Source organism: Ranitomeya variabilis, chromosome 7 (assembly GCF_051348905.1).
Source record: "Ranitomeya variabilis isolate aRanVar5 chromosome 7, aRanVar5.hap1, whole genome shotgun sequence".
Lineage (NCBI taxonomy): Eukaryota > Metazoa > Chordata > Amphibia > Anura > Dendrobatidae > Ranitomeya > Ranitomeya variabilis.
The window spans coordinates 106,901,258-106,928,721 of record NC_135238.1 but is presented as its reverse complement, the minus strand read 5'-3'; the positions used below and the strand labels follow the sequence as shown (position 1 = coordinate 106,928,721).

The 27,464-nt window shown below is 42.1% G+C and overlaps 1 protein-coding gene across 3 annotated transcripts in view; it reads right to left on the bottom strand.

The window, feature by feature from the left end:
* STAT1 (signal transducer and activator of transcription 1) overlaps positions 1-27,464 on the bottom strand; it is a 2,295,457-nt gene that overhangs the window by 1,966,211 nt on the left and 301,782 nt on the right. For all 3 annotated transcript variants that reach the window (XM_077275645.1, XM_077275646.1, XM_077275644.1), the window contains exon 6: positions 5,190-5,268. In XM_077275645.1, the coding sequence (XP_077131760.1) occupies positions 5,190-5,268 (79 nt within the window). The remainder of the gene's footprint in view (positions 1-5,189; positions 5,269-27,464) is intronic.

Below are 27,464 nucleotides of genomic sequence, written 5' to 3'. Positions count from 1 at the left end.
CCAGTGGGCCAAGCCATACATGAAGACTGACTTCCAAACTGTTTTGTTCACTGATGAGTGCCGTGCAACGCTCGATGGTCCAGATAGATGAAGTGGAGGATGGCTGGTTGATGGACACCCCATGAAAACACGGCTAAGGTGCCAACAAGGGGGAGGTGAAGTAATGTTTTGGGCTGGAATCATGGGGAGAGAGATTGTCGGCCCCTTTATGATCCCTGAAGGGGTAAAGATGAACTCCATAATCTATGTGGAGTTTCTAAAAACACTTCCTGCCATGGTTCAAGAGGAAGAACCGTGCTTTCCGCAGCAAGATCATTTTCATGCATGATAATGCACCGTCTCATGCTGCAAAAAACACATCTGCATCTCTGGCTGCTATGGGCATAAAAGAGGACAAACTTATGGTGTGGCCACCATCTTCCCCTGGCCTCAACCCCATTGAGAACCTCTGGAGCATCATCAAAAGGAGTGTCTATGATGGCGGGAGGCAGTTCACATCTAAGCAACAGCTCTGGGAGGGTAATCTGTCCACATGCAAAACAATTGAAGCAGAAACCATCCAAAAACTGACAAATTCAATGGACGAGAGAGTTCAGAAGCTTCTTTCGAACAAGGGGTCCTATGTGCAAATGTAACATCACCTAGAATAAAGTTTTCACTTGAAAACTGTTTGATTTAATTTTGTAATAAGCTGATAATGCTTATAACTTGACAATTGACCATTTTTTTGTTCAAAATAAAATAAAAAAGGTTGAAAACTCTGCTGTGCATAATAATTTGGAACATGCATTTTTAGTGTTTATTTTTTAAAAAAAAGATACTGTTTTCATAGGCAGTTTGTTCCAAAACATTGCAACTATACTAGAACAGTAGATGACTGGAAAATAACAATGACTGCAATTCAGATAGGTAATTTAGAGAAAATATGAGGAAATATTATTTGCATAATAATTTGGAACACAGTGTATATATATATATATATATATATATATATATATATATATATATATATATATATATATATATATATATATATACACATACATATATATACATACATACACACACACACGCACACTCTATCGTTTAAAAGTTTAGGGTCACCCAGACAATTTTGTCTTTTCCATGAAAACCCATACTTTTATTAATCAAATGAGTTGCCGGATGAATTGAAAATCTAGTCCAGACATTGCCAAGGTTCGAAAAAAAGATTTTTATTTGAAATAATAATTTCCTCCTTCAAATTTTGCTTTTGTCAAAGAAAGCTCCCTTTGCAGCAATTCCAGCATTGCAGACCTTTGGCATTCTAGCAGTTAATTTGCTGAGGTAATCTGGAGAAATTTCACCCCATGCATTCAGAAGCCCCTCCCACAAGTTGGTTTGGCTTGATGGGCACTTTTTGCATACCATACGGTCAAGCTGCTCCCACAATAGCTCAATGGGGTTGAGATCTGGTGACTGTGCTGGCCACTCCATTACAGATAGAATACCAGCTGCCTGCTTCTTCACTAAATAGTTCTTCCATAATTTGGAGGTGCGCTTTTGGTCATTGTCCTGTTGTAGGATGAAATTGGCTCCGATCAAGCGCTGTCCACAGGGCATGGCATGTCGTTACAAAATGGAGTGATGGCCTTCCTTATTAAAAATCCCTTTTACCTTCTACAAATCTCCCACTTTACCAGCACCAAAACAACCCCAGACCATCACATTACCTCCACCATGCTTGACAGATGGCGTCAGGCACTCTTCCAGCATCTTTTCAGTTGTTCTGCGTCTCACAAAGGTTCTTCCGTGTGACCCAAACACCTCAAACTTGGATTTGTCTGTCCCATAACATTTTTTTCCAATCTTCCTCTGTCCAATGTCTGTGTTCTTTTCCCCATATTAATCTTTTCCTTTTATTAGCCAGTCTCAGATATGGCTTTTTCTTTGCCACTCTGCCCTGAAGGCCAGCATCCCAGAGTCGCCTCTTCACTGTAGACGTTGACACTGGCGTTTTACGTGTACTATTTAATGAAGCTGCCAGTTGAAGATCTGTGAGGCGTTGATTTCTCAAACTACAGACTCTAATGTACTTGTCTTGTTGCTCAGTTGTGCAGCAGGGCCTCCCACTTCTCTTTCTACTCTTGTTATAACTTGTTTGTGCTCTCCTCTGAAGGGAGTAGTACACACCGTTGTAGGAAATCTTCAGTTTCTTGGCGATTTCTTGCATGGAATAGCCTTCATTTCTAAAAACAAGAATAGACTGTCGAGTTTCACATGAAAGTTTTTTTCTGGCCATTTTGAGAGTTTAATGAACCAACAAATGTAATGCTCCAGATTCTCAACTAGCTCAAAGGAAGGTCAGGTTTAAAGGGTTTTTTAATCAGCCAAACTGCTTTTAGCTGTGCCAACAAACTTGCACAAGGGTTTTCAAGGGTATTCTAACCATCCATTAGCCTTCTTACACAGTTAGCAAACACAAAGAACACTAGAGTGATGTTGTTGGAAATGGGCCTCTACATACCTATGAAGATGTTGCATTACAAACCAGACGTTTGCAACTAGAATAGTCATTTACCACATTAACAATGTATAGCGTGTATCGTTTAATGTTAGCTTCGTTGGAAAAAACTGTGCTTTTCTTTAAAAAATAAGGACAGTTGTAAGTGACCCTAAACTTTTGAACGGTAGTGTGTGTGTGTGTGCATATATATTATATATATATATACACACATATATATACTAGATGGTAGCCCAATTCTAATGCGTCGGGTATTCTAGAATATGTATGTAGTTTATTTATGAAGATTTTAGAATAATACATTGCATACACAGGATTTGGCCAACCGCGACCAATTAGCGAAGCGTGGTTCAAATCCCGCTCCAATTCGCGGCCGGACTGCGCCTGTCACTGATTGTTCGCGGCCGGCCACGTAGTACATAGCACAGCCATGTAGTACATAGCACAGCCATGTAGTACATAGCACAGCCATGTAGTATATAGCACAGCGACAGAGTATATAGCATAGCCCACGGAGTATATAGCACAGCCCATGGAGTATATAGTGTATAACACAGCCCACGTAGTGTATAACACAGCCCACGTAGTGTGTAACACAGCCCAAGTAGTGTATAACACAGCCCACGTAGTGTATAACACAGCCCACGTAGTGTATAACACAGCCCACGTAGTGTATAACACAGTCCACGTAGTGTGTAACAGTCCACGTAGTGTATAACACAGCTCACGTAGTATATAGCACAGCCCACGTAGTATATAACAGCCCATGTAGTGTATAACACAGCCACGTAGTATATAGCACAGCCACGTAGTATATTGCACAGCCATGTAGTATATTGCACAGCCACGTAGTATATTGCACAACACACGTAGTATATTGCACAACACACGTAGTATATTGCACAGCCCACGTAGTATATTGCACAGCCCATGTAGTATATTGCACAGCCCACGTAGTATATTGCACAGCCCACATAGTATATTGCACAGCCCACATAGTACATTGCACAGCCCACGTATGCAGTCCACGTAGTATATTGCACAGCCCAGGTAGTATATTGCACAGCCCATGTAGTATATTGCACAGCCCAGGCGAAGCGTTTACCGATGCTCCTCGCGCGCTCCGGTCCCAAGAGTGCATTGCGGTCTCGCGAGATGATGAAGTAGCGGTCTCGCGAGACCGCTACATCATCATCTCACCAGAGATCGCAATGCATGGAGCGGTCACCGGAGCGTCGCGAGGACCGGGAAAGGCCTGTTCTGGATCCGAGGGGCCGACGGACGGTGAGTATTTAACAATTTTTTATTCATTTTATTATTTTTAACATTAGATCTTTTTACTATTGATGCTGCATAGGCACATAGGGTTAATAGCAGCGTTAACGGAGTGCGTTACACCGCGGCATAACGCGGTCCGTTAACGCTGCCATTAACCCTGTGTGAGGTCTGACTGGAGGGGAGTATGGAGCGGGCACTGAATGTGAGGAGTATGAAGCGGCCATTTTTGATCGGCAAAACAGCCACGACCAATCAGCGACTTGGGTTTTCCGTGACAGACAGAAAGACGGAAGTGACCCTTAGACAATTATATAGTGTATATATCTATATATATATATATATATAATTGTCTAAGGGTTTTTCCGTCTGTCTGTCTGTCTGTCTGTCTGTCCTGGAAATCCCGCTAGGCCTCGACCAATCAGCGAAGGGCACAGTATCGACGTAGATGTCATAATGGTTGCCATGGCGACGATGATGTCATAAAGGTTGCCTCGACCAATCAGCGACGGGCACAGTCTGCCGCGAATTCTGGAATCATCATTGTCCATATACTACGGGGACATGCATATTCTAGAATACCCGATGCGTTAGAATCGGGCCACAATCTAGTATATATATATATATATATATATATATATATATATATATATATATATATATATATATATATATATATATATATATATATATATATATATATATATAACATGATAACATGATGTGGTGACAGCTGGCTCCTTTCTGCACCCCCTGTTAGCTGGACGGGCGTCTGGTGCTTTTCTAACTTGGTATGTGCCATGATTTTCAATTGATTCGTCCTTATATTTATTCTAGCCATGACTATCGGCAGAAATACTGATTATATTGGCTATATATGGGGGTAACAGAATGATTTATGTACTGTGAATCTATTTATGTGCATTTTTGCACAAATGTAATTGTAATTTATTGTTATTTACAGCAGCGGTTCACCCATCCCGGTTTTGTTGTCTAAATGCACTGTGGTCTCATCCACTATTTCACTTTTGTATTTTTAATTGTGTCTAATAAAAATCTATTTTTTCATCATACTTGGGCCTTTAAATCATCGTTTGTTCGTCTGGTTGTTAGTTTGGTAATTGATGATTGGCCATTCACTAGTCCTATCAGTAGTGACGATATTATTATTGAATATGTACCGATATTTTGAAATATGATGTCACTCAGATTTTTGTTGGCTTTTGCATATATATATATATATATATATATATATATATATATATATATATATATATATATATATATATATATATATATATACATACACACACACACACACACACACATACACACACACACATACACCACTGATGAGCCTCACAAAATTACACATTATGCGCTATGTACACAAAGAAGTCACATTTCGTACCTCTGCTTTGTACAGTTTTACATTTAAAGTCATATTCATCTTGTAAGTCCTCCAAGTTCTTCACATCTTGCTCTACCTCCTATGGGGGAAAAAGTAAAAAAATCACAAAGGGCCATACAGATTTGATAAAACAAAATAGGATTTATAATTCAAAGACAGACTATATACGATCTTTTTGAGAATAATGCAAATAAGTCATTGCAATAAATCTGAAAAAAAAAATCCAACTCAGAAGGTAAACCACTAACTGTTAAAATAAAAAGAAAAAAAAAAGGTTATATTGCTAATGTAGACAATGTACACTGGAGATAAATATTTCTGATTATAAGAAAGTTGGTTACCATTTGCATTAACCCCTTTATAACAACCACCGTATATGTACGAAGTGAAGATCGCGTGGGCTCACTCTGAGCACTGACGAGATAGATAGAGTGTTTCAGAGCTATATTAGAGCTGACACCCTGGTGCAACTCCCAAGATCGGTGCTCTCTGATGTTTATCCCCTTTGATTTCAAAAGTGCCTCTTTGGTCTGATCTGCAAAATTGTGTCAATTGTTTCCATGGTGACACCAGGCTAAAAAATGGCCTTGGAGTCAAACAGATCGGGGGGGCGCCTGTAAATTCCTGCTTCGTGCAGGAACGGACATGCATCTTCCCCGTCTGTGATGCACTGATCTAATATACACACGTGGTCAAAATTGTTCGTACCCCTCGTTTAATAACAGAAAAACCCACAATGGTCACAGAAATAACTTGAATCTGACAAAAGTAATAATAACTAAAAAATCTATGATAATGAACAAATAATAGACATTGCTTTTCAACCATGCTTACACAGAATTAAACAAAAATAAAACTCATGAAATAGGCCTGAACAGAAATGATGGCACCCCTGAAAATTATGTGACAAAAGGGACATGTTAATAGGGCAGGTTTTAGGCAAAGTGGGGCCCTAGGCAAAAGTTTAAAAGTTTAGCTCCAAATGCTAACATATCGCACCATCAGACAGAAACATTGCTGTTGTAATTACAAGCGTTAAGTTCAGGCCACTAAACGAGCGTGATCGACAATATTAAAGTCGTTTGACGCTTATTTCCTGGCCTCCTTAGGGTCTGTGCACACGTTCAGTAATTGGTAGTGCTTTGGACGCAGCACATATCCGCTGTGTCCAAAGCAATGCCACTATTGAACGAAGGTTAATCTGCATGTGTTCATTGAACCGTGCGGATTCACTGCGTCCAGTACATTCTAAGGGTGAAATTTATCCTGCAGAGACAAAGATAAATTGACATGCTGTGGTCTGGAAAATGCGCCGCATTTCCGTCTCCACGGGTGAACTGCGGGCGTCTGCAAGCATAGTGGGAATGGGATTTCTTGAAATCCCATCCACTATGCTGTAACATCTGGCAGCTACACAAGTACGCAACGTCCAACTCGCATCATTTACTGACCGTGTGAACCCACCCTTACTCCGGCTGAGGAAGAATGATTGGCACAGATAGTCCTCGATACAGTACAATGCAGGGCCCACATAGAAAATATAGTAAAATGTCCTCCCCATGGTCCTAGAGTATAATGCAGCCCCCTCATAGAGTATACTTCAGCCTCCCTCGCAGAGTATACTGCAGCCTCTCTCAGAGTATAATGCAGCCACCTCAGAGTATAATGCAGCTCACCCACGCAGTATAATGAAGCCCCCTCAGAGTATAATGCAGCCCCTCACACACACAGTATAATACAGCCCCCTCAGAGTATAATACAGCCCCTCAGAGTATAATGCTGCCCCTCAGAGTATAATGCAGCCCTACACACAGTATAATGCAGCCCCCCCACAAACACATGCACAGTATAATGCAGCCCCCCACACACAGTGCAGTGCAGTCCCCCACACACAGTGCAGTGCAGTCCCCCACACACAGCATAGTGCAGCCCCCGCACAGAGTATAATGCAGCTCCCTAACTGTATGCTTCCACATGCCGGAATGGCTGCGCTTTGGACGCAGCAGATACCCTGCTGCGCCCAAACGCCACCCCCTGTTGTACGCGCGGTGATTCCGGATGTGTTCATTGAACACATGCGGAATCACCGCATTGCATACATAGACTGGGCTATTTATCTTGCGGAGACCGAGCGTCTCCGCAAGATAAATAGACGTGCTGTGGCCTAAAAAGACGCACCACATGTCTGAATATGCAGGGCCGCTGGATGCGGCTGTGCGCACATAGTGGAGATGGAATTTCATAAAATCCCCTCCACTATGCTGTAACATCTGGATGCAGCAAATTCTGATGTAATACGCCACGTGGAAACATACCCTAAGAGTATAATGCAGCCTCACACACACAGAATAATGCAGCCCCAGAGTATAAAGCAGCCCCCTCAGATTATAATGCAGCCCTACAGACAGCATAATGCAGCCACTCCACAAACACACACACAGATAGTGCAGCCCCCCACACAGTGCAGTGCAGTCCCCCACACACAGTATAGTGCAGCCCAAGCACACAGTGTAATGCAGCTCACTAACCGAATGTTTCCACGTGCCGGAATGGCTGCGCTTTGGACGCAGCGGATACCCTGCTCTGCCCAAAGCGCAGCCCCCTGTTGTACGCGCGGTGATTCCGGATGTGTTCATTGAACAAACATTATGAAAAAACACATGAGATTTTTAGCACAAAATTTGGCCAAATGTTGTGAGCCCATTCACCAAACATCAAGGTAATCTCAGATCGAATGGGTAACTAACCTGTCTGCCTAGTGTGAACACTTACCTATGGCTAATAAAATGGTAAAGCCTGTATTTATAGAGGAGGTTAGAGCCAACTGTGTTTGGATGTAATTAAAATCACAGCATGGTGAAGGGCGAGGCGTTCAAGTCAGAAAAAGCAATACATAGTAAATATAGAAAAACTGACTGAACAGCCATCTAGTCTTACATAGCAAATAGATAATGGCTGCACTCAAGTTTATTGTGCTAAAGCAAGGAAATGTGCAATACATGAAATGTGAACAGCATAATGGCTTGTGAAATTTATGAATTTTCATTTCATAAATTTCACAAGCCATTATGCTGTTCACATTTCATGTATTGCACATTTCCTTGCTTTAGCACAATAAACTTCAGTGCAGCCATTATCTATTTGCTATGTAAGACTAGATGGCTGTTCAGTCAGTTTTTCTATATTTACTATGTATTGCTTTTTCTGACTTGAACGCCCCCGCCCTTCACCATGCTGTGATTTTAATTACATCCAAACACAGTTGGCTCTAACCTCCTCTATAAATACAGGCTTTACCATTTTATTAGCCATAGGTAAGTGTTCACACTAGGCAGACAGGTTAGTTACCCATTCGATCTGAGATTACCTTGACGTTTGGTGAATGGGCTCACAACATTTGGCCAAATTTTGTGCTAAAAATCTCATGTGTTTTTTCATAAATTTCACAAGCCATTATGCTGTTCACATTTCATGTATTGCACATTTCCTTGCTTTAGCACAATAAACTTGAGTGCAGCCATTATCTACAGTTAGGTCCATATATATTTGGACAGAGACAACATTTTTCTAATTTTGGTTATAGACATTACCACAATGAATTTTAAACAAAACAATTCAGATGCAGTTGAAGTTCAGACTTTCAGCTTTCATTTGAGGGTATCCACATTAAAATTGGATGAAGATTTTAGGAGTTTCAGCTTCTTAACATGTGCCACCCTGTTTTTAAAGGGACCAAAAGTAATTGGACAGATTCAATTATTAAAAATAAAATGTTCATTTTTAGTACTTGGTTGAAAACCCTTTGTTGGCAATGACTGCCGGAAGTCTTGAACTCATGGACATCACCAGACGCTGTGTTTCCTCCTTTTTGATGCTCTGCCAGGCCTTCACTGCGGTGGTTTTCAGTTGCTGTTTGTTTGTGGGCCTTTCTGTCTGAAGTTTAGTCTTTAACAAGTGAAATGCTGCTCAATTGGGTTGAGATCAGGTGACTGACTTGGCAATTCAAGAATATTCCACTTCTTTGCTTTAATAAACTCCTGGGTTGCTTTGGCTTTATGTTTTGGGTCATTGTCCATCTGTAGTATGAAACGACGACCAATCAGTTTGGCTGCATTTGGCTGGATCTGAGCACACAGTATGTCTCTGAAGACCTCAGAATTCATTCGGCTGCTTCTGTCCCATGTCACATCATCAATAAACACTAGTGACCCAGTGCCACTGGCAGCCATGCATGCCCAAGCCATCACACTGCCTCCACCGTGTTTTACAGATGATGTGGTATGCTTTGGGTCATGAGCTGTACCACACCTTTGCCATGCTTTTCTCTTTCCATCATTCTAGTAGAGGTTGATCTTGGTTTCATCTGTCCAAAGAATGTTCTTCCTGAACTGTGCTGGCTTTTTTAGATGTTTTTTAGCAAAGTTCAGTCTAGCCTTTTTCTTCTTGATGCTTATGAGTTGCTTGCACCGTGCAGTGAACCCTCTGTATTTACTTTCATGCAGTCTTCTCTTTATGGTAGATTTGGATATTGATACGCCGACCTCCTGGAGAGTGTTATTCACTTGGTTGGCTGTTGTGAAGGAGTTTCTCTTCACCATGGAGATTATTCTGCGATCATCCACCACTGTTGTCTTCCGTGGGCGCCCAAGTCTTTTTGCATTGATGAGTTCACCAGTGCTTTCTTTCTTTCTCAGGATGTACCAAACTGTAGATTTTGCCACTCCTAATATGGTAGCAATTTATCGGATGGGTTTTTTCTGTTTTCACAGTTTAAGGATGGCTTGTTTCACCTGCATGGAGAGCTCCTTTGACCGCATGTTTACTTCACAGCAAAACCTTCCAAATGCAAGCACCACACCTCAAATCAACTCCAGACCTTTTATCTGCTTAATTGAGAATTACATAACAAAGGGATTGCCCACAAATGTCCATGAAATAGCCTTGGAGTCAATTGTCCAATTACTTTTGGTCCCTTTAAAAACAGGGAGGCACATGTTAAAGAGCTGAAACGCCTAAACCCTTCATCCAATTTTAATTTGGATACCCTCAAATGAAAGCTGAAAGCCTGAACTTCAACTGCATCTGAACTGTTTTGCTTAAAATTTATTGTGGTAATGTCTATAACCAAAATTAGAAAAATGTTGTCTCTGTCCAAATATATATGGACCTAACTGTATTTGCTATGTAAGACTTTTTGGTTATGCACCAGTTCAGACTAGATGGCTGTTCAGTCAGTTTTTCTATATTTACTATGTATTGCTTTTTCTGACTTGAACGCCCCGCCCTTCACCATGCTGTGATTTTAATTACATCCAAACACAGTTGGTTCTAACCTCCTCTATAAATACAGGCTTTACCATTTTATTAGCCATAGGTAAGTGTTCACACTAGGCAGACAGGTTAGTTACCCATTTGATCTAAGATTACCTTGACGTTTGGTGAATGGGCTCACAACATTTGGCCAAATTTTGTGCTAAAAATCTCATGTGTTTTTCCATAAATTTCACAAGCCATTATGCTGTTCACATTTCATGTATTGCACATTTCCTTGCTTTAGCACAATAAACTTGAGTGCAGCCATTATCTATTTGCTATGTAAGACTTTTTGGTTATGCACCAGTTCAGACTAGATGGCTGTTCAGTCAGTTTTTCTATATTTACTATAATATTTTTCCTGATATTTTTTCTGACACCACCTTATATGCATCATAGGATGACACCACACACACCCCCGGAAGAAGAGCATATCGAAACGCGCGTAGGGGTTGCTCTGGTCTCATATGTGCTTGCAGAGGTAAATATATATATATATATATATATATTATTTTCATTATTTATTAGCCAATTATCCATATGCCAATTGCGTAGGGGTGCTGCGCACATACACCTAAGGAGTAGGGGCCTTATATATTTAGATCTTAGAAATGAATTATTTACACACTGGTAGAAATATGGCATTTATGCTTTAGTTATTCTGCTAATTATGTATATAACGAGTGTGTAGGAGTCCTATACCTTTAATTGAGTAACTGGTTATACACAATTGTTAATTATTATATGAGTATCACCTTAGCCAGTTTTACTCGTAAACTCATGCATATTGGCATTTTTGGTAAATCAAAATTCAAACAGATTTATTTACTCTGAAGACGTATGTAAATCCTGGTTTTTATAAGTTGATCTGACTTGGAACAAGTTATTTGATAGAAAATTGGCTGTCAGCAATTTGGGATTGTCTAATTGGCATATATGACCAGTTTGTTGGATTGGAGGTACTTAAATATGTATGTAACTGCGGATATTAAAGAAATGAAATAATTGTATTCATTGTTTATCAATAAACTTTATATGTTTTGAACTAAACATTCTGTGGCCTGTATGGTATTCTTGGGGGGCCTTATGTAGTATCGGATCTTTGAATGTGTTCTTTTCAGATTTATATGGATTAATATGTATAACCACCTTATATGCATCATAGGATATTTGGTCGGTAAAAATATCTTGAAACTGTAGATTTCTCATCTGTACTAAATCATATTCCTTTTTGCATATTTATTTTTTATTTTTTGCCCACTCTCTATGGTTATTGTAAATTACATCTCATGAGGTTTATTAAACCTCTCCTGCCTGCTTCATGTGTACCTTCATTGTAGGTGCCTTAAGTCTTATTGTTCTTTTTTAAATGTTTTTAAATGTATTTTGAGTACTTGGTATTTCAATAAAGACCTTTTTTCCATCATGTATGTTAGGTGTGTACACTGTCTATTGCGCAACTTTTTCTCCTTCACATGCATGTTTTTCAGCGCATTTAGTTGCACAACCTCTCATAATATAGTTATATTTGCGGTGCCCACATTTTTCATAATATCTAAACTGGGGTTTCAATGTAAACTTTGGAAATACGTGATTCAGATGAAACTTTCGGCTGAAGATTCCCTATAATGAGGCAGATAACGGCATTATGGACGCAGTCTTGCCTATTAGTCAGCGGTGTCCGTTGTTATAGGAGTGCGTAATGGTGTGGTCTGCTACAATTTTGTGCGCTTCTGAAAAGAAGGACAATGCAGAACAGAGGCCAGATAGAACCTAGGGTCAATCTGGTGCTTCATTATCTTGAATGGATCCAGTATCTGACGTTTACGTGACCAGACTGATCCGGTCTTTTCACATGGCACGGTCCTGAGGTTCCAGAGGTCCATTGTAGAAGAGGGGGTACTGTCACGGGGTTACCGCAACAGAGAGGAGCCAGAAGATTGCTCCTATTACTGTGCTGAGGAGAAGCACTTCTCCTTCTTTTTAATGGTGTTTATTTCTTTTGGCAGAACAGGGGTTAATTGGCCATGTTGCAAACTCTGAGCTCTCAGCTGAGCTTGGTTAGCCACTCCCATTCCCTTTATAATCTGGGTCCTGATTCAGATCCAGGTCAGAGCTAGCATTTGGTGAATGGCTTAGGAGGAGAGGCAAAAGAACAGAGGGAGGGCTAACTCAGGAGATAAGGCAGGGGTGTCCTCCCAGGCATCTTCACCTTCAGAAGTATCCCAGGGAATAGGTTGAGCTAGGGCGCCCCCTAGTGTTAGGGACAGGGAAGGAGCCTCTGGTCCCTGGTCACCTGACAGCTGTGCCGTGACAGTAACATATTTTGTGGTCCATTTTCCCCAATTATCCCTTTAGAAAACCTGAGGCCAAAGTAACATTTCAGTGAAAAAAAAATAATTCATTACTGCTCCTTCCCTTCCGAGCCCTGCAATACGGCCAAACCGTAGTTTTCCACCACATATAAGGTATTCCGTGTGCTAAGCATAAATTGCACTGTCTATTTTCTCCTGTTACCCTTGTGACAGTGTGTTATTTGATGCTGATAATTTTTCATTTTCACAACTCAATGTTCTAAAATTCTGCGAAGAACCTCTGGGTTCAAAATGCTCACCACATCTACTATATAATTGTCTAAGGGTCACTTCCGTCTTTCTGTCTGTCTGTCCTTCTGTCTGTCACGGATATTCATTGGTCGCGGCCTCTGTCTGTCATGGAATCCAAGTGGCAAAACGCCCATGACCAATCAGTGACGCACACAGTCCGGAAGAAAATGGCTGCTCCTTACTTCCCGCACTCAGTGCCCGGCACCCGCATACACCCCTCCGGTCACCGCTCACACAGAGTTAATGCCGGCGGTAACAGACCGCGTTATGCCGCGGGTAACGCACTGTTACCGCCGCTATTAACCCTGTGTGACCAAGTTTTTACTATTGACGCAGCCTATGCAGCGTCAATAGTAAAAACATCTAATGTTAAAAATAATAAAAAAAATTATATACTCACCTTCCGCCACCTTTCCCGCTCCTCGCGATGCTCCGGCCGGTCCATGCAAGCGGCACGTTCCGGTGGCAAGGATGGTCTGGGAGAAGGACCTGCCATGACGTCACGGTCATGTGACTGCGACGTCATCACAAGTCCTGCGCGCCTGCGCAAGAAGGACCTGCCGTGACGTCACGGTCATGTGACCACGACACCGTCATACGACCGCGAAGTCATCACAGGTCCTGTGGGCCTGCGCGAGAAGGACCTGCCATGACATCATGGTCACGTGACCGCGACGTCATCACACCCTGGGACCGGAAGCTGCGCCTGCACCCCACACAGGTGACAGAACTACAACGCGCCAGCGGAAGGTGAGTATATGTTTATTTTTTTAACCTGTGACATATGTGGCTGGGCAATATACTACGTAGCTGGGCAATATACTACGTGGCTCTGTGCTGTAGACTACGTCACTGGACAATATACTACGTCACTGGGCAATATACTACGTCACTGGGCAATATACTACGTGGCTCTGTGCTGTATACTACGTCACTGGGCAATATACTACGTCGCTGAGCAATATACTACGTGGCTCTGTGCTGTATACTACGTCACTGGGCAATATACTACATCACTGGGCAATATACTACGTGGCTCTGTGCTGTATACTACGTCACTGGGCAATATACTACGTCGCTGAGCAATATACTACGTGGCTGGGCAATATACTACATCACTGGGCAATATACTACGTGGACATACATATTCTAGAATACCCGATGCATTAGAATCGGGCCACCATCTAGTCTGTACATAAATTCCTTGAGGTGTGTAGTTTCCAAAATGAGGTAACTAGTTCGGGATTTCCACAGTTTAGGCATAGCGTGGGCTCTGCAAACTTGACATGTGTCCCACATCTATTCCAGCCAATTTTGCGCTCCAAAAGTCAAATTTAAATGGATAGAGTTAGAATCACCATATTGGAGGTCCTCTAAGCGAAGACACTTCACATGGATATTGGCTATGGAAGAGCCGACATGAAGCTTGCAAGGAAGGAAGGAAAAAAAACAAAAAAAAAACAGCATAGTACATCAATGCTAAAAGCCTTACTCAGACCACGAGATTCTGTAATTCTATATAATGGTATGCTATGTTTTATACATTTTTTTTTTAACTATATTTGGGATTGATTTACTGAGTTGGATGTATTTTCCTTCTAAAAGTTAAATGGTGCTACTTCCTTACCAAGCACTGCCGTTCCAATACAGTAGTGTTCCTTACATATGGGCTATCAGTGTACTCAGGAGAAATTGCACAATAAATTGTACAGTTCATTTTCTCCTATTACCCTTGTGAAAATACAAAATTTGGGGCTAAAAATAAAATTTTTGTGGGAAAAATTAAAATGTTCATTTTTTTACTTCCACAATGCTTTAATTCTGGCGAAGCTCCTAAAGGGTTAATAACCATCTTCAATGTGGTTTTGAGAACCTTGAGGGGTGCAGTTTTTAGAATACTTTTGGATATTTACTGTCATACAGGCTCCTCAAAGTCACTTCAAACGTGAAGTGGTCCCTAAAAAGACGGTTTTGAATATTTTGTTTGAAAAATCAGAAATTGCTCAAACTGAAAATTGCTTCTAACGTCGTAATAGAAAAAAAACATTTTAAAATGATGTAGATGTAAAGTAGACATATGGGAAATTTAATTTATAAATTATTTTGAACATCATGACTAACTGGTTCAAGGATATAAAAATTGTAAGACTGAAAATTTCAAATTTTTTCCAAAATTACGATCTTTTTCATAAATAAACACAAACTTTTGACCTAAATTTACCACTAACATAAAATGGGTCACAAAAAATCTAAGAATCACTGGGATTAGTTGAAGCATTCCAAAGATATTAGCATATAAAGTGAAACTGATCAGAATTGTAATCAGACAATATAGTTTACAAAATAGATGAATAGATGTAATTCAGATAAAAACTAAGGCTGGTTTCACATTTGCGGTTGTGTAGGCAGCGTTTCTTCTGCAATTATCCGTATGCGTCGTGTATTCTTATATTTAACATTAGGGACGCATGTGTCTGCGATCGCAAGCGTTGTTTCGTCGTCTGCGGTTTGGCGCGGTAAACACTACATGTAGTAGTTTTAGAGGCGTCAATTTGCCGCCTAGAAATGTATGCGGTTGTTAGCGGAAGGAATGCGGCAAAAAAAATGCATTGCTGTCTATGTGAACGCATGCGTTCGCAAGCACATGTGTTTGCTTGTGTTTGTGAACACATGCGTTGCACCACAGGAAAACATGTCTAGACACTGATTAGCCACCCCCCACATACAAACTGATAAAGGGAGGGAGTGGACATTTTCAGGTCACTACTCAGCAGACTGGGAACAAGAGCAGAAGCAGCAGACCAGACACAGGAAGGAATCTACACTCTGATTGTTCATTGTGAGTATATCCTACCCAATGTCTTTATTTTCTATTTTCTGTCTCTATATGTCCTACTTTCTGCCATTTCTTTCTTTCTGCGTGCATCAGAATGTCATCTTCTTCTGAGGAGGAGCAATCGCCTGGGCCTGCACAAGCCGAACATGTCAGTGAAGTGAGCACTCACCTCCTCAGATTGGTAAGTATTCACTGTCACATCTACACATATGACAATTTTTTTTTTCCTTTTTTTAGAGCACTTCTTCCACTGCGGCAGAGGCTGAGCAGGAGCAGCGGAGTCACACTCGGGTGGCAAGGTGGCAGCGTGTACGTATACGTGGCTGACTGTTTATTGTATCTTCACTTTACTATTGGATGTTCATTTCTTAACTTTCCTCTTTCTTTCCCTTTTTCTTCTTGACTTTCAATATTCATGCCAGTTTTCTGTCTCTGTTTTCTTTCTTTTCCTTATGTTAATGTATCCAACATTAGTGTCTTTATTTATTTTTTAGGTTCCAGAACGGGATGAGGACCTCATTGAAAATGACCCACCTTATCTCGCTGGCCCATGAGCGAGTCCCTTTGTGGGAAACCCGGGTTCCACAGCACTCGGACAGCGTGATGATCCGGCGGCTATGGAATGAGGTGGCCAAAGTGATGTTGGATGGCTGGGACAACGCCCCGACTCGTGTCCGAAATATATTTTTTAAGTATTGCAATGCAGTGTGATGCAGCAGTGACCTTGGCTGTGAACACACAACTGTGTGTGATGAGAGAAACTCTCAGGAGTTTCCCTCATCACACACAATTGTGTGATCATGGCCAGAAGTCCATTGTCTAACCATTCTTTTTTGTTTTTTCAACAGTGCTCAAAGTAACAACACGTTGGTGTTCGATGAAGGATCGCTTCAATAACGACGTTCGTCAAGAGAGCCGGGTTCCTAGTGGTTCTGGAGCAAGGATCCGAAAATATAAATACCACTTCAGTCTGGCATTTTTGAGGCCGGTCCTTGCCCAGAGAACGCAAGTATTTTTTTGGTGTATTAGGTTGTGTTGTATTGCCATAATCTGTATGTTTCTATTCCACAGGAGTTGGCGTTTTGTAAATGTTTGGTATTAATTTTTTTATTTCTTCTTTTTTTCACAGCACATGGAGCAGCACTCTTAACCCTGGTTCTGGAGCGGTCCTTCATCAGACAGCCACGGACCCGTCCCAGCCATCCAGCAGCGCTGCAGCAAGTGGGCCTGCCACACAAACTGGAGACCAGGAAGCTGGTCCATCAGGTGTTCCCCTTTCCCGGTCCTCTGCCCCTTTTTGGGGGGCTCTTCCCGGCAACGGCAGAGGGCCTCGAACAGGTCACTCATGCCCAAGTTTTTGCACTTGAGCTCGGTTTTTCATGATGGACTCAAGGCAATGGGTGAACGACTGGATACTGCCACTAGCCATATGAATACACGTATCCAGGAGGTTACCAAAAGCCTTGACCAAGTAAAAGTCGACCTCCAGAGGCCAGCACATATTTTTTTCTATCAAATTGAACAAGGCATGTCGGAACACCTTACTCCTGATCTCCAGCTTGGTGTCATGCAGGCCTGCAATGCTGCTTATGTGCAGGCTATGCAGCAGAGTCGGTATTTTCAGCAGACAGTGGCGGCATATCCACCTGTGCCTACACTGTCACGCTTGACCTCAATGCCGACCTCTGCTGCATACCACTGCACAGCCATCTTCATTCCAAGCACTGCCGGACACCACTACAGCACCACCACCATACCGAGTGCTGTTGGACAGCCCACCGCCACCACCATGACAACTGCTGCTCCTGCTTGGACCTTCTCCACTGCCAGCACCATGCAGCAGCAGCAACAGCAGCAACCAGACCCTGGCATGGCTTTCCCCACCACCACCATGCAGCAGCAGGACCCTGGCATGGCCTTCCCCACCACCACAACCATGCAACAACAGCAGCACACAGACCCTGGCATGGCCTTCCCCACCACAACTATGCAGCGGCACACAGACCCTGACAGGTCGGCCACCACAGCCAGGCCGCTAGAAATGAGCCCAACGAGGCTCCCCGTACCGCAGTGCCGATCCCAAAAAGGGAAAGGAAAAAATAAACAGGACTATCGCTGTCCCTCCCTTCTCACCTCCCAATGTGTCTGTAATGTTTGGTTTGTCTCACTCTTCCAGTGTGTGTCTGCCCTCTCATGCGTCAAACCCCATCCCCGAACTGCCAGATCCCAGTAATTTAATTGCCCCTTCTCCTTACACCCCTGCGTCGTCCATAGTTAGTCAAGCTTCACAGCTACATACCCCCCATTTCCGGCACTCTACCCCAAGCAGGAGCAGTTAATTATTTTTTTGTGTAAAAAAAAATAATTATGTTTTTTTGCCCCCAATAATGTTTGGCTAATTGTGTATTTCGCCGCCGGCAACACACACCGTGTGCCGAAACACTGCGCCGCACACTATTTTTTTGCCACCTCATATCTCCACTAGTTAGTAAGTAAAACACTGCAGCGTTGTGTGTGTTTGGTATAGAGATATGAGGTAGCCCAAAAAAATAATACTTGCATTTTCTCCATAATCTCTTCCTTCTGATACTCTGTGACTTTGTGTTGCAGACTGAAGAGAAAATGGCGGTAATACAGAGCAGAACTATACTCAACAGGTCATGTGTCCAAAAACTCATTAGTTATGATACCTGACCTGGTGAGTAGAGAACTGCCTTGTATAACCTCCATTTTCTCTTCCTTGTACGTAATCTATTTCACACAAAGTGAAGGGACGATGGAGGTCATGCAAGGCATATCTATACTCACCTGGACATGTGTCAGAAATAGTGAATTCATGAGGCTGTTATTTGTGCATCATGAATTCATTATTTCTGAAACTTGACTTGATGAGTATAGATCTGTTTTGTAAACAGCCATCTTCTCTTCAGTCTGCGTCCAATAACACTGCAGAACAGAATCAGGACGCAATGACGTCAACAACCTTACCACTAACAACCTAAGTGGTTTGTAGAGGAAATACATAGGAGACACGGTCAAGATAACAAAACACGTAGTTTATTAACAACAAATATTAGTAACATTTAAAACTTAACTGGTACAGACCCAAACCCAAAAGGACATTTTACACAATATTGTCCTGCCATGCCACACGTCTAATATCAGAATCAAAAAAGGAAGCAAATTGGTCCTGCATGTGGCCAACTTCAACAGTTGACCACAGCGGGTGATGCTGGTAATCTGGCAATGGGTTTGCAACTGGTTCATCCAGTTCAATGTTGGGTCGCTCCTTAGCCATAATGTAATTATGGAGAACCACACAGGCTTTGACCACATCATTGACTGTCTCCATTTTTAGATTAATGGCTGTTGCAAGAATGAGCCATTTTGAGACTAGAATTCCAAAGGTACACTCTACTGTTCTTCGGGCCCTGGTCCGTCTGTACTTAAAGATCCTTTTAGTGTGGTTCAAGTCCCGACTGGAATATGGCTTCAGTAGGTTTTCACACATCTAAAAGGCCTCATCCCCAACCATAACAAATGGCATTGGTGGGCCTTGAGTGTTGGGGAGAGTTCGTGGCCGTGGAAAATTAAAATTTCTGCCATACACACGTCGGCCCATATCAGAGTTCTTGAAAGTCTGGGAATCGTTGCCACAGCCAAAAGCTCCAAATGTCCACGGTGATGAAGCGACAGTCTGCATCTGCTATTGCCATGAGCACAACAGAAAAATATTTTTTGTAGTTGAAGTACTCCGATCCAGTTCTGGCGGGTTTGATAATGTGTATGTGCTTTCCATCCACCGCACCCAAACAGTTGGGGAATTCACACACACTCCAGAATTTCTCAGCAATTCCCATCCACATGTCCCCGGTGTGTATGGGTATAAATTCATCCCGGAGAACGTTCCACAAAGCCCGGCAGGTGTCCGCAACTATTCCAGACAGGGTGGAAATTACAAGCCGGTACTGGAAGTGGAGGGATGATAAGCTCTCTCCGGTTGCCAGAAATCTGTAATAAAATAAATAAAAAATAAATTACAATCAATTCTATTTATGGTGTTGTTCTGGTAAAGACATAAAGGAAAATACAAAGAATACATGTCAGACCAACAATAATTATGCCTGGCATTTTTTTTAGAATTATTACTTACCTTAATGTAACCAGCAGACATTCCTCTGCAGAAATCGCTCTACGGAGCTGGGTGTCCGGTCTCCGGATGGCTCCTTGGACACAACCAAGCAAATCCCGAAAAGAGTCTTGCAACATCCGGGTATATTCCGGGAATTTGTCCGGGTTGGCATTAAGCTCGCCATATAGCATGTGATAGGCTCCATGGCTCTCCCGGAGTTCGATAATGGGGTGTCGCCAAAAAGGCCGACGCCATGTCCTTCTCTGTCTTTCTCATAGTTACATAGGTACATAGTTATTACTATGCCTATAGTCTATATACCTATGTACTATAGTATACCTATACTATGTACTATAGTCTATATACCTAGAGGTATCCTATTTCACATGGATTCACTTATACAATGGATCGCTATTCACTGTAGTTTATTTATATTTGGAATATTATAGTTCATGAATTTTGTAATGAGATTGGCATGTGTCTTGTACATATAGTTGTCTCACTCATGTGTTCACTGCTTGAAAAAGGATTTTGTATCCGAAACGTTGCCACGCCGTTCAGGCAATGAAGTCCACTTTTTTATTATTTTGTGTGCTGCTTTTCCTTTTTTTGTTTATATTATTTGGAGGTCATTGGACTACTGGCTGGGAGAGCTTTGCACTACATTAAGGTATTTTTTGGGTGCTGTTCCAATTGTTGTTTATGTATGTGTATATATATATATATATATATATATATATATATATATGCATTATACTGTGTGTGTATGTGTATGCATTATAGTGTGTGAGTGCGTGTGTCTATGTGTATGCATTATACTGTGTATGTAGGGGGCTTCATTATGCTGTGTGTATGTGTATACATGTGTATGCATTATACTGTGTGTGTGGGGGCTGCATTATACTCTGAGGGGGCTGCTTTACAGTGTGTGTGTGTGTGTGTGTGTGTGTGTGTGCGTGTGTGCGCGTGTGTGCGTGTGTGTGCGTGTGTGTGCGTGTGTGAGAGAGAGAGAGGCTGCATTATGCTCAGAGGGGGCTGCATTACAGTCTATGTGATGCTACATTATAGTCTATGAGGGGGCTATATTATACTCTATGAGGGTAATTGCAGAAAATTGGAGTAATTTCACAAGAGTAATTGGAGAAAATTAAGAGTAAAATTTGTTTTGCAATTTCTTCTGAGAGCACCAATACCCCATATGCAGCAGAAAACTACTGTTTAGGTGCAAGGCAAGGCTCGGAAGAGAATCAGATCTCAGATCTCGATGTCTTAACAGCCCAGGCCACTCAACCAGCTCAACTAGAGTCAACAGGGCCGATAAGTCTCAGGCCATGTGCACACGTTCAGTATTTTTCGCGGTTTTTTCGCGTTTTTTCGCTATAAAAACGTGATAAAAACGCGAAAAAAACGCTAACATATATTCCGTGAAAAAATCGCATCGTGGAAAAAAAAGCAACATGTTCATTAAAATGCGGAATTGCAGGGGATTCCGCACACCTAGGAGTCCATTGATCTGTATAATTTCCGCACGGGGCTGTGCACACCATGCGGGAAGTAAGCAGATTGTGTGCGGTTGGTACCCAGGGTGGAGGACAGGAGACTCTCCTTCACGCACTGGGAACCATATAATTGGTCAAAAAATAAGAATTAAAATAAAAAATAGTCCTATACTCACCCTCGATGTCTTCCCGCCTCTCCGCTACATGCTGCCGCTTCGGTTTCTGTAGCTGGTGTGCGGTGAAGGACCTGTGATGACGTCACTGTCTTGTGATTGGTCGTGAGCGGTCATGTGACCGCTCACGTGACCGCGACGTCATGGAAGGTCCTGCGCGCACACACCAGCTATAGGAAGAGGAACGAACGTCGCTGAGGAGATCGTCTGGGTGAGTATAAGCATTTTTTTTATTTTTTTTATTTTTTTTAAACATTCTCTCTTTTACTATAGATGCTGCATAAGCTGCATCTATAGTAAAAAGATGGTCACACTTGTCAAACGCTATGTTTGACAAGTGTGACCAACCTGTCAGTCAGTTTTCCAAGCGATGCTACAGATCGCTTGGAAAACTTTAGCATTCTGCAAGCTAATTACGCTTGCAGAATGCTAAAAAAAAAACGCGAAAAAAAATGGAAGAAAAACGCAAAAAAAAAAATGCGGATTTCTTGCAGAAAATTTCCGGTTTTCTTCAGGAAATTTCTGCAAGAAATCCGGACGTGTGCACATACCCTTAGGCTTCTTCTCAAGCTTCAGTCAATATCTGGGAAGGAGGAGAGGAAAAAGTGGTCAGACCTGGGAGCAGAGTGCAGGGAGGATGGGCTATGGCAAAAGGAGGAAAGATCCTGCCTCCCAAAAGACATTGTATTCCCAGATGAGTGCTCTGGTGCATGACAACCTGGGTAGCCTCTGTATTTGGCACCTAGGCAACAATACATGTCCAGTCATGCCTGGTGTGTGCTCAGCACAATGTAGGCCAAGTAGTAAAAACACCTAAGGGTACCGTCTCACTATACGATTTACCAACGATCATGACCTGCGATACGACCTGGCCGTGATCGTTGGTAAATCGTTGTGTGGTCGCTGGGGAGCTGTCACACAGACCGCTCTCCAGCGACCAACGATGCCGAGGTTCGCTGGTAACCAGGGTAAACATCGGGTTACTAAGCGCAGGGCCGCGCTTAGTGACCCGATGTTTACCGTGGTTACCAGCGTAAAAGTAAAAAAAAAAAAACCGTACATACTCACCATCTGATGTCCGTCAGGTCCCTTGCCGTCTGCTTCCCGCTCTGACTGAGTGCCGCCGTACAGTGAGAGCAGAGTGCAGCGGTGACGTCACCGCTGTGATCTGCTCTCACTTTCCGGCCGGCAGACAGTCAGAGCGGGAAGCAGACGGCAAGGGACCTGACGGACATCAGATGGTGAGTATGTACGGTTTGGTTTTTTTTACTTTTACGCTGGTAACCACGGTAAACATCGGGTTACTAAGCGCGGCCCTGCGCTTAGTTACCCGATGTTTACCCTGGTTACAAGCGAACGCATCGCTGGATCGCTGTCACACACAACGATCCAGCGATGACAGCGGGAGATCCAGCGACGAAAGAAAGTTTCAAACGATCTGCTACGACGTACGATTCTCAGCAGGATCCCTGATCGCTGCTGCGTGTCAGACACTGCGAGATCGTAACGATATCGCTAGAACGTCACGAATCGTGCCGTCGTAGCGATGAAAATGCCACTGTGTGACGGTACCCTTAGAAGAGCACACGCACAAGTCAGCAACCTTTCCAAAGGCTACTAATAGACTACATAGTTACCTAAAGTAGGTACTTATACATTTGTGTTGGCTTGCATTGACCTGTTCTCAGGATGGGCAGAGGCATATCCGGTAACCAACGCTACTGTGAAAAATACCACTAAGAAACTCCTAGCTGAGATTGTCTGCAGGTATGGGATTCCTGAGGTGATAGAGCATGATAGGGGTACCCACTTCACTGCACAGGTCCTACGAGAGATACTGACCTCCTTAGGGGTTCAGCAAGCATTCCACACAGCTTACCATCCACAGAGCAGAGGTAAGGTGGAATGGCTGAAAGGAGCAATGAAACTGAAGATACAGAAAGCAATGGCAGAGACAGGGAAGCCCTGGACACAGCGCTAACCACTTGTATTGTTTTCTGTAGGACACACCGAATAAAAAGACAGCCTTGACACCTTTTGAGATACTTTTCGGGAGGACAGGGAATACAGGATTGCATTTTCCTCAGGTTCTTACTCTGAAGTCTGATGAGTTGCTCTGTTATGTGCAAAGTCTACACAATAAGCTAACATTTCTGCACAATCAGGTCTTTTCTTCCATTCCAGACCCAAACAGTCTAGAAGGGACTCATGATGAGAGCAGGACGGTGGCTCAGTGGTTAGCACTGCAGCCCTGCAGCGCTGGAATCCTGGGTTCAAATCTCACCCAGAACATCTCCAAGGAGTTTGCATGTTCTCCCCATATTTGTGTGGGTTTCCTCCGGGTACTCCAGTTTCCCCCAACATTCCAAAGACATACTTATAGGGAGTTTAGATTGTGAGCCCCATCGGGGACAGTGATGATAATGTGTGCAAACTGTAAAGCGCTGCGGAATATGTTAGCGCTATATAAAAAAACAAAGATTATAGATTATCTATAACCTAGAGATCTGGATATGGTAAAAACACATGCCAGGAAATGCCTGGAGCACAGAAACCACGGTCCATAACAAGTCCTGCTGACTATATTCACTTCTGTGAAGTAAGAAGGAAGAGACAATTGGATTTATGCCAGTCACTGTAAAAGATTCAACTCTCAAAAATGAGAATATATATATTTTATATATCTTTTTGATAAAAATGTATGATAAAAACCTATGGGTGAACCCCTGGCCAAATGGTGTTGGAAGCATTGGAAATAATCTGTTGACAATTGTAATCTGTTTGAAGTGATATAATGAAACATTTTTTTTTTCTTGAGAATTTAGAAGTAGATTTTCATAAGACTATATTAGTAGAAAGCACGTGATTACAATTTTCATATAAAGGATTATAGTCTAACTTTACAAGAAGCTTTGGTAGATGGAGTTTTGTTAAAGATGAGCTTGTGCATTATTCATTTCATCTATAAGTCACTTTACTGACCATCACTGGTATGGTAATTTTATGAGTTTTAGGTCTTCAGGAAATCAGATAGTCAGTACCATTTCCAATCATTAATACAGTTCTTTATTTGTTTTATTCTTATGGTAGTTCTAAATGTATTCTCTTTTGTGAATAAAAGGCTGCAATTTCAAGGAAAACCCTCCAGACAAAGGAAAGGGTGTTGTGAGTTAAAAAGAAACCCATAATTATCTGATATCTGGAATCCAGTCAAGAGCTAATAAGCCGGCAGAATAGATTTGCCCCTGAAGTGCGAATACAGGAATATCTTTGGTCTTCAAGAATCACAAAAAGAGGGAATTGTGGGGTCCATTTTGTCTCCTCAGTGTCCGTTTTATGCTGTACATCTATCGCGCAGAACTTTTGCACAGAAACCTCTACCCCCCACCCCCATGTACACATTCCAAGTTCCTGAGATTCTGGATTGAACCAGACACTTAGGCACAACTATCTCAGATTCCCAAAATACAGTTTCTTGCTTGTTGGCATAAAGCCCTTTCTACCAGGGGTGTATATTAACCCATCCCACATTTAATTAAAGTGGAATCTTATGTGGACACTACGTGTGTGTGTGTGTGTGTGTGTGTGTGTGTGTGTGTGTGTGTGTGTGTGTGTGTGTGTGTGTGTGTGTGTGTGTGTGTGTGTGCTGTATTGATTCTCCGAGCTCCTTTCATCACAACACCTTTAATCCGGCCTTGCACATCAACTCTGGTGGTCACAATGCGCTCACACTATCCATGAAATGCATGATACCGGAAGAAGCCAAATTTATTTTGGATCTTTTGGATTTAGTTTTGAAACATATTTTTTTTTCCTTTTTTTGGAGGGTCCCTCTACCTACAAGCTGTAGGGAAGAGACAAGGGTGTGGACTTTGTGCCCTCCTATGCAAATCTGTTACTGGGGCTGTGGGAGAGGGATCGACACTCGTCAATGGACCACGTCCTTTTTTAGGCGCGATACATTGGCGATGTATTTTGATCTGGAAGGTAAGTCCACAACAGTTAGCTACCTTTTTTAATTATTTAAACACAAATTACTAAAATCTACGGTTAAAATATAAAGTCCTCTTGGACAAAATAGATTTCCTTGATGTGACTGTGAAGTGGGAAGGTTATGGTATATTACAAACAGGCATCTTTTGAAAGAGACATCCGTAAATTCTGTTCTACATGCTGAAAGAGCACACCCTCCACAAGATATTAACTCTATACCTACTGGACAATTCATTAGGGTTTCTGATGCTGATTTTGAGAGTGCTATGGATTTAGAAAATCGATTCTGTGAACGGGGATATAGTAACAATAAAACTAAACAGGCATACAATAGGGCAAGAAAACAAAGTTGGCATTATCTTATGTATACATGACATGCAAATAATAGACCAGAAAGAGGAATCACTGCTCCAGAGGAGATCTGGATGGAGGAATGGGCCAACATACCATCAGCAGTGTGTGCCAACCTTGTGAAGACTTACAGAAAACGTTTGATCTCTGTCACTGCAAACAAAGGATATATAACTAAATATTGAGATGAACTTTTGTTAATGACCAAATACTTATTTTCCACCATAATTTGTAAAATAAATCTTGCCAAGTCAGACAAGGTGATTTTCTGGATTTGCTTTCAAATTTAGAAAATGCAAGGGAAGAACAGTTTAATAAAGAGTCTCATTTAGGAGCCTGGAAAAGTCAGCAATAGTGTTGAGCGATACCTTCCGATACTTGAAAGTATCAGATAGTATCGGCCGATACCCGAAAAATATCGGATATCGCCGATACCGATACCCGATACCAATACAAGTCAATGGGACACAAGTATCGGAAGCTATCCTAGATGGTTCCCAGGGTCTGAAGGAGAGGGAACTCTCCTTCAGGCCCTGGGATCCATATTCATGTAAAAAATAAAGAATTAAAATAAAAAATATGGATATACTCACCCGTCCGGCGGCCCCTGGACCTTACCGATTGTAACCGGCAGCCTCCGTTCCTAAGAATGAGTTTAGGACCCTCGATGACGTCGTGGCTTGTGATTAATCGCGTGAGCGGTCACATGAGCGGCACGCGGCCGGGAGTCAGCTGATTCTCACAGCTGACAACCTGTACTAAGTGCCAGGAGCCTTCACATACTGCTTCTGGCACTTTAACCCCCGAAAAACAGCGATCAAACATGATCGCAGCGTTCCGGAGATGGCACAGAGATTGACAGCCTCTCTGCCTTTGGATCGGAAACCCCGCGGCACGCCGCAGGGTCGCAATCGATGCCATGGAGACCTGATGTCATCATGACGACATCCAGGTCTCCAGAGCTGAAAGACTTCCTGTCACGTGCAGTGATGATCAGCAAGTCTCTCAAGTCAGTGTGTAGTATCTGCAGCGCTGACAGCTTATATAGCATGCAGATCCGCATGCTATAGAAGCAATCAGCCTGCACAAAATGATTGTACCATTGTGGTACAAAGAGTAAAAGTAAGAAATAAATTAAAAAAAATGTTTTAAATAATTGTAAAACTATTTTAAAAAATAATAAAAAATAATAAAAAATCAATATTTATTCTATCACTAAATAAATATTTGAATGAAACAAAAAATCTAAAAAATAAAAGTACACATATTTGGTATCCCCGTGCCAGTAATAACCCACCCTATAAAACTGTCCCACTGGTTAACCCCTTTAGTGAACATAATTAAAATAAAAAAAACAAGGCAAAAAACAATG